The sequence below is a fragment of the Chlamydotis macqueenii genome, chromosome Z (assembly GCF_036417535.1).
Source record: "Chlamydotis macqueenii isolate bChlMac1 chromosome Z, bChlMac1.mat, whole genome shotgun sequence".
NCBI classification, from domain to species: domain Eukaryota; kingdom Metazoa; phylum Chordata; class Aves; order Otidiformes; family Otididae; genus Chlamydotis; species Chlamydotis macqueenii.
In genome coordinates, this window is record NC_141593.1 from 24556885 (window position 1) to 24564318 (window position 7434).

Sequence of the window (7434 nt, forward strand, 5' to 3'; positions counted from 1 at the left end):
CCAGGGTAGAGGGTATTTTTCTTGTTTTGCAAATAAAAATACAAGTCAAATAACTTTAAAAGGGCATTATGTTCTGCTACAAATACAATTGAAACGGATTGTTTAGGAGCGGATCAGAAATGGTACAGAATTTTGCACTTAATTTCCTCAGTTATCATTTACAATAAGAACCTCTTGGCTTGACAGCCAAGTCTAAACAGTAGTAAATTAGTACAAATTTATACTGATTTTACTCTAATAATCGTAATAAAAGCTTATAGATTTGGCACTAATTACATAAATGCCTAATGATCTTGAAAATTACTCTGGTTAGAAATATATTACTAATCTAAACTTTGTTGTTGGCTGGCTTTGAAAAATCAGAACATTAGAAATGGTTCGCTTCACTTGTGCAAAGCACTTTAAATTGTTCGAGTAGTTTAGCATATTCAAGAGGAAAATAAAAAGCGTTTAACTTTATTTACTGCTTTAAATCGAGTTTGTAGGCGAGCCGAGCTTGGAAACTTTACCCGAAGAAAAAAAAAAAAAAATCGGGCTCAGGGGCTCCTAGACCCCAGCCGGCCAGGCAGCGCTCCCCGGGCGGCCGGGACGCGCGGTGCCGGGCTCCCGTACGCGCAGCAGCGGCGAAGCTTCCGCACCGAGCGGGGCCGGGCCGGGGCGGGCGGGGTAGCCCGTGCGGCCCGGGCAGCTGCAGAAGCGCCCCGAAGTTTCTCCTCCCCGGCCGCCTCGCAGCCGTCGGGTGGGTAAGAGCCGGAGCCGCGGTCTCCTCCGCCGCCCCCGAGCCCGATCCCCGGGGCGGCCGGCGAGCGGGGCCACCGCCGGCCGCCCCCGCGTCCCGCCGCGCCGCCGCCCGCGCTCACCCGCTGACATCCCCCCCGGCGGGCGCTGGACTTGCGAGCCGCCCCCGGGACCCCGGCCGGGCCGGTCCGAGGGTCCGCTCCGAGGAGGCATCGAGAAAAAAAAAAAAAAAAAAAAAAAAAAGACAAAAAAAAAAGGAAAGGGGAAAAAAAAAAAAGACGAAAACCCGATAAATCAGAGGTGACCCGGAGCGGGAGGAGGGTGGCCAAAGCGCATTTGGGAGAGAGGGGGCAGGAGGGCGGCGAAGGCGAGCGGAGCGGGGCAGGGAGCGGCGGCAGGAGGCCGGGGCGGTGGCGGGCGGGCGGAGCGGGGCGCGCCGGGCGCTGACATTTTCAGGCTGCCCTCCTGATTGGTCCCCGCGCCGAGCTGCTCACGGGTTCATTGAAGTGTTAAGCACCTCCCCGTCTCTCTAAAGGACATTATAATGCAAGAGACCCCCTTTTTAACCACACACCGAATTTTCTTTCATTTAGGCGATCTATATATATATATCTCTCTTATATCTTATATCTATTTTAAATAACTTAAGGCCGCTAAAATTTGGGGGGGACCAGCCTTCGCCCTGGAGCGGTGCGCGATGCTGTCTCATGCCGACCTCCTGGACGCCCGTCTCGGTGAGTTTCCCCCGGCACCCCCCCGCCCAGCGGCGGCTGCACCGGCGGCGGCGGCGGCGGCGAGCGGGGAGGAAGCCGGGGCAGGAAATTGACAATTTGTTCCTTATTTTACCTTAATGCGATCTAAATGGGCTAATTCCTTTAAAAGTAATTGTACTGTATTAAAGTTTAATTTGATTTAACATAAAAAAAAAAGGAGAGAGATGGAGACCTACGGAGTATGTAGATCTGCAGTGGATCATTTAATTTCTCTCTCCCCTGTTTCTATACACATACCTACACATTAGTACGATGATTATTATTATTATTATTATTATTATTTTAGGACAGATGAGGTCGGTGGTATTTATGGAGGAGTTCTGAGTGGCCTTTTCCTGCTCGCCTGCTCGGCTTTCCTCTACCCTTCTTTTTCTCTTAAAAAAAAAAAAAAAAGAGAGAAAGAGAGAAAGAAATATCTGTATCTACCTATTTACGGTTATTCACTTATTTTTTTTAGAGGAGCGGAGGGAGGAGAGGGGAAAGAGCGGCCGGAGTGACCGAGGTCCCCACACCTCCGTCGGGGAGGTAGAGCTCCCGGCAGTGTAATTTCTTTCTCTCCATCTGTTCCTTTCACCAGCCCCGCTGGAAAACCCGAGCTGAACCCGGCAAAACTCGCCCTCCCCCGCCTCTTCCCCTCCCCTGGTCTCGCAAGGGGAGGCCCGGCAGGGAGCCAGTTATTTAAGGAAGGAAGAGGAGCTGCTCGGTGTAAAGTTTTTTCTCCCCGGCCCCGTGTTGCTCGGCGGAGCCGAGGCGGGCTGCGGGGCTGGCGGGCAGCCGCGGGGGGCGGTGGGGGGCGGATGCCTCCCACCGGCTGAGTGCGCCGGGACGCGGCTCTGACGGACTGGCGCCCGGCTGCAGGGGGGTGACGGCGGCTCCTTTGCTTTCGCAGGGATGAAAGACGCGGCCGAGCTGCTGGGACACCGGGAGGCGGTGAAGTGCCGGCTGGGCGTAGGGGGCTCGGATCCGGGGGGACACCCGGCAGATATGGCTCCCAACTCGGACACGGTGGAGGGGACCACCCTGCTGCCGGGGGAGGACATCACCACGGTGGGATCCAACCCCAGCTCCTTAGCCGTCAGCGCCAAAGACCCCGACAAGCAGCAGGGCCAGCAGGGCGGCCAGAACCCCAGCCAGGCTGGGCAGCAGCAGGGGCAGCAGAAGCAGAAGCGGCACCGCACCCGCTTCACGCCGGCGCAGCTCAACGAGCTGGAGAGGAGCTTCGCCAAGACCCACTACCCGGACATCTTTATGCGGGAGGAGCTGGCCTTGCGCATCGGCCTCACCGAGTCCCGGGTGCAGGTATGAGCGGCCGCCCCCGTGCGGTGCCCGCCCCCCGCCGCGTCCGCTGGCCCTTTTCCTGGGCCCACCGACGGCGGCGAGGCCAGGCACGACGGGGCGGGGGCGGTGTGGGAGCGTGGGTGCCCCAAAACCTCAGCCCGACGGCACGGGAAGAAACTCGCTCCCGAGCGCAACAGTTTAGTCCAGGAAGCCTTAAAACCGGTCCTTCCTCGCCCCCCTTTCCGCAAAGCTGTCCCCTTGGGGTGTCCCTTTGTCCCTTACCCGCTTGCAGCGCGGTGGTCCCGAGCAGGGCGCGGGCGGATCTTCCCCCCGCTCCACGGGCCCACTCGGGGCGGGAAAGAGCCCAGGGTGGTGCAGCCCGAGAGGGGCGAGCCTCAGCCTTCGCAATAGCGGGGGCGAAGAGGCTAGCCCAAACAGCTAGGGAACCGGCCCCGCTCCGCCGTGCGGGGTCCGGTGGTGGCAGAGGGGCACGGGGCCGCTGTCCAGGGTGCTGCCAGCGGCCCGCCCGCGGCGCTGGGCCGCTGTCCGGGGTGCTGCCGGCCGACGCAGCAACCCCCTGCAGTCCGAATCGCCGGGAGGGTCAGGGTAGGGGGCCGAGACAGGCACACAGGCTCGTGAAAAGGCACAGCGGTAACAGCCAGCTGTAGCTGGACTCGGAGTTTCCCCGTACTGGCTTTTATAACGCCTGGGGATGGCAGGGGTAGCAAGTAACTTCAACATCTAGGGTGCACTTTGTTTTCCAAAGTACAGGTATATACACATGCACATAGACGTATATATATATCTGCACACGGGCACGTAAGAAACTCTTTAGTCACGTAAGTGTAAACGAAATTTGGAAAAGGGAGAGATGGAGCCGACCACTAGGCTGCTAGGATGCAGTTGGTGCATATAGAGGGCTATTTTAGCGACTTCCTGGGCAAGTCCCTTCCTAGGAACGAAAGCCCGTACAACGGAAGAACTTGTGGGATGTGCATCTGCGCTGAGCACGGCGCACGGGGAATGCCGCCGCACTTCACGGCAGCCAGTGTTCAAAACCCCTCTCGGCAAGCCTAGGCTCCCCAGCTAAATAAAGACACATCAAAAGAAATCCCCAACTGAACGTTTTTATGAGCGGAAACCGACTCCGTTCTTGAATGTGGCAGAAAATGCACGTCTGCTTTTTAAAAAGTAAAACAATTTGACTCAGCCTACACAAGACTATAATTAGTTTAAATTAAGAAAGAAATTAGATTCACAAATAAAATATAATTGGACAACTGACTCTATGAAAAAAGAAAACGAGGTCTATTAAACTTTATTGGGTTTCCCAAAGGTTAATGATACCAATTTCAATATTAGGAGTGCGGTAAATGAAGTAAAATATAAAATATAAAATGGAAATAGTTATTTTCTAACAGCACATCAAAGAAATTCGCAGGAAGAAAGACAAAGTGTTTTAATGGCTTCGGCATAATCTTAAACCAATGCTAATAGCTCGAGACTGCTGATAAAAACAGTTTAATAGAGTGGCAATTTAAATATTTTTTACAATAATGTTCTGTAGTTTAAAAAGTAATCAGATCAACATAACCTTCTTAATTAACACTTCAAAATGATTAACATTATGTAATGTAAGGCAAAATAATTTATGTAAAATGTATTTACTTCACAATCCGATGTATCACTGCTCCTTGACCAAGTTTAAATTAAATAGTAATTGGTTTATGTCGTTAAAGGAGTACTTTACAGTTTTCTTTATAGTTAACAGATTGCCTACACATTCCTTGCAGCATGTGGGTTCCACACTGATTAAAGAATGCTCAAAATAGTTAATTTATAGTGGCTGTATATGTTTTTAAGGGTTTTAGATGCTAGGATAAATCACCACTTTCCTCATTTTAGATCTATATTTAATGTATATGATACATTTAAATAATTATTAAAGCGGCTGGTGCTTAAACGGGAGTCCAATTCCACATCCGATATTGCTCTGCTTTTCAGGCTGCTGTAATAAAACCATTCTTTTTATAGCATGCCATTATTAGAAACCAATTTCAGAATTATTTATAACCTGGAATGGCTTATTAAGCAGCAATGCGAGAATCATGCAAATTATGCGATCAAATGCAATATAATAAGCATAATCATTAGTCTCTAGCACGGATTAATTAACTTTCAATATTTTATTTACATAAAAACCAAATCAGTGAAATAACTTCTGCACAGTCAGGCTTGCCTTTCAATATTTTATATGAACAAAAATAATGTGCTGTAATTCCATTGACCGTGTCCCCCACAATGGTCCCGTCACCTGCCACATCTTAATAGGGGACAAGCTGAGAGTATTTTCTAGTTTTCTAATGGAATGAGAAATTGCATTTTCTTCCTCTCCCAGCACTATTAAAGTGTAATGAATTCGGCCCAGAGTTCACGGCTGGCTGATCGAAATGAACCTGAGATCTGAGCTTTAATACGGCTCTCCAGATTTCCTACCAAATCTTCACATTAATCATCCGCTGGATTCCAATGAGATCTTCATAAAGCTTCGGCTCCTGCGGAGGGGGGGGGCGGACACAAAAAAAAAAGAAAAACAAAAGTGATATTGTCTCCCCTTCTCTCCTTCCCCCCCCCCCCCCCCAACTCATTTATAGCCAGGGAATTAAACGGGCTATATATTTTAAAATACATTTACAGTATGTCTATATTACTGTAACAGCAGACATCATCAAGGTAGATTTTTAGATTCCAACCTCCATTAGATTCTTACTGTTGTATTAATAATTTTCAGGGGCTAGCTGCATTTTAAAAGGAGCCCAAAGTTGCCAAACGCTCGCGCTTAATATATTTCTAGAGTCGTCATGTGTGCATTTTCAAAATCTCCCCCAGGTTTTCCCTGCGTTTTAATCTGTCATGCACCAGTTTTCAACTGGAAACATTCACATTTTAAAAGCATATGCAGCGTAGCTATGAGCTGAGGCGATCAGACCTGATGGAGATTCTTTACAACACCAGTAAACCATGAAACATAAAAAGATTTCGTAGCCGCGATTTAACTATTAACCCTAAGAGGGAACTGAGGGCGGCTTTCAGAGCCCTCGCGCAGCCCTTGGCTCCCGCTGCGGGGGCCGCTGCTTCCCGGCCTGCCCGGTGCAGCCGCACACGGCGGACTCCCTCCCGCAGAGGGAGAAATCCGCTCCTCCCGACTTCACGGGAATTTTCCGCACCCCGCTCAAACAGCCACCCCGACGCTGCGGGCAGCGCTGCGGCGAGACCCGCCGAGGCATTCCCGCCAGCACCCGCTGACCGGGGATTAGGCTGTTTTTCGGAAAAAAAAAAAAGAAAAACAAACCAACAACAACAACAACAAAACCCCGTCAAAACACAAACCCAAACAAATACGGGCATTTTGGCGGGAGGGTTTCCTGCCCCGGGACCGAGCTCTCCGCCCCGCTCCGGTGTCGGCTCGAGAGGGCAAGAGCAGTGGGACAGTCTTTTTTTTTTTTTTTTTTTGCTTGCTTGCTTTATTGTTGGTGGGTGTTTTTGTTTTTCTTTTTGTTTTATTTTCTCGGGGGGCAGGGGGAAGCCAGGCTTCTCTCCCGCAGCCTCCCCTCGAGGGAGGGGGGCCGCAGGCGGTTCTGTCCCGCGCCGGACCCACCGATCGGTTTCCCTTTAAAAAGTTCCAGCGTTTTCGCTCATCTGCGCCGGGGACACGCTGGGGGCGGCGGGTACGCGGGGGCAGACCGCGGCGGCCGGGGTGGGGCGAGGGGGAGAGGCTGGCGTAGGGCGGGGGAGGGCAGGAGCCGGCGGGGCGGGGGTGCGGGCGGGGGGGCGGTCGGTGGGTCTGACGGCGCGTGTCGCTGCCCGCCGCCCGCAGGTCTGGTTCCAGAACCGGCGGGCCAAGTGGAAGAAGCGAAAGAAGACCACCAACGTCTTCCGCGCCCCCGGCACGCTGCTGCCCACCCCGGGGCTCCCGCAGTTCCCCTCGGCCGCCGCCGCCGCCGCCGCCGCCATGGGCGACAGCCTGTGCTCCTTCCACGCCAACGACACCCGCTGGGCCGCCGCCGCCGCCATGCCGGGCGTGTCGCAGCTGCCGCTGCCACCGGCGCTGGGCCGGCAGCAGGCCATGGCCCAGTCCCTCTCCCAGTGCAGCCTGGCGGCCGGGCCGCCGCCCAACTCCATGGGCCTCTCCAACAGCCTGGCCGGCTCCAACGGCGCCGGGCTGCAGTCGCACCTCTACCAGCCCGCCTTCCCCGGCATGGTGCCCGCCTCCCTGCCTGGCCCCAGCAACGTGACGGGCTCGCCCCAGCTCTGCAGCTCGCCGGACAGCAGCGACGTGTGGCGAGGAACCAGCATCGCCTCTCTCCGCCGCAAAGCACTAGAGCACACAGTCTCCATGAGCTTCACCTAATGGCCGCCGCCCCCCGCCCGCCGCCGCCGCCTCGCCCCGCGCCCCCGCCTCGCCCGCCCCGGCCCCCCGCCTTCCCCCACCTGACTTACCAGGGAGTCGACTCAGGATCTGAAATCAGACGGTTTGTGGGCCGAGAAACACCCCCCCACGACTTTTCCCCCTTCCCGCCCCCTCACCTCCACTCCCTCTCCCGCCCCTCCGCCCCCGCGCATCCCCCGCGCATCCCCTCTGTCC

The 7434-nt window shown here is 54.0% G+C and overlaps 1 protein-coding gene across 1 annotated transcript; it reads left to right on the forward strand.

Annotated features, from left to right (window-relative positions):
- The first annotated feature begins 1435 nt into the window (after positions 1-1435).
- OTP (orthopedia homeobox) lies at positions 1436-7200 on the forward strand. The gene is made up of 3 exons (XM_086771327.1): positions 1436-1472; positions 2401-2810; positions 6667-7200. The coding sequence occupies exons 1-3, from the start codon at positions 1436-1438 to the stop codon at positions 7198-7200; spliced, it is 981 nt and encodes a 326-aa protein (XP_086627453.1).
- Positions 7201-7434: the final 234 nt, after the last annotated feature.

Bases quoted from the DNA above. Each gene is read 5' to 3' on its own strand.
- OTP (XM_086771327.1), top strand. From the start codon at position 1,436: ATGCTGTCTCATGCCGACCTCCTGGACGCCCGTCTCG. The intron at 1,473-2,400 runs GTGAGTTTCCCC...TTGCTTTCGCAG, and splicing joins CCTCCTGGACGCCCGTCTCG to GGATGAAAGACGCGGCCGAG. The intron at 2,811-6,666 runs GTATGAGCGGCC...CGCCGCCCGCAG, and splicing joins TCACCGAGTCCCGGGTGCAG to GTCTGGTTCCAGAACCGGCG.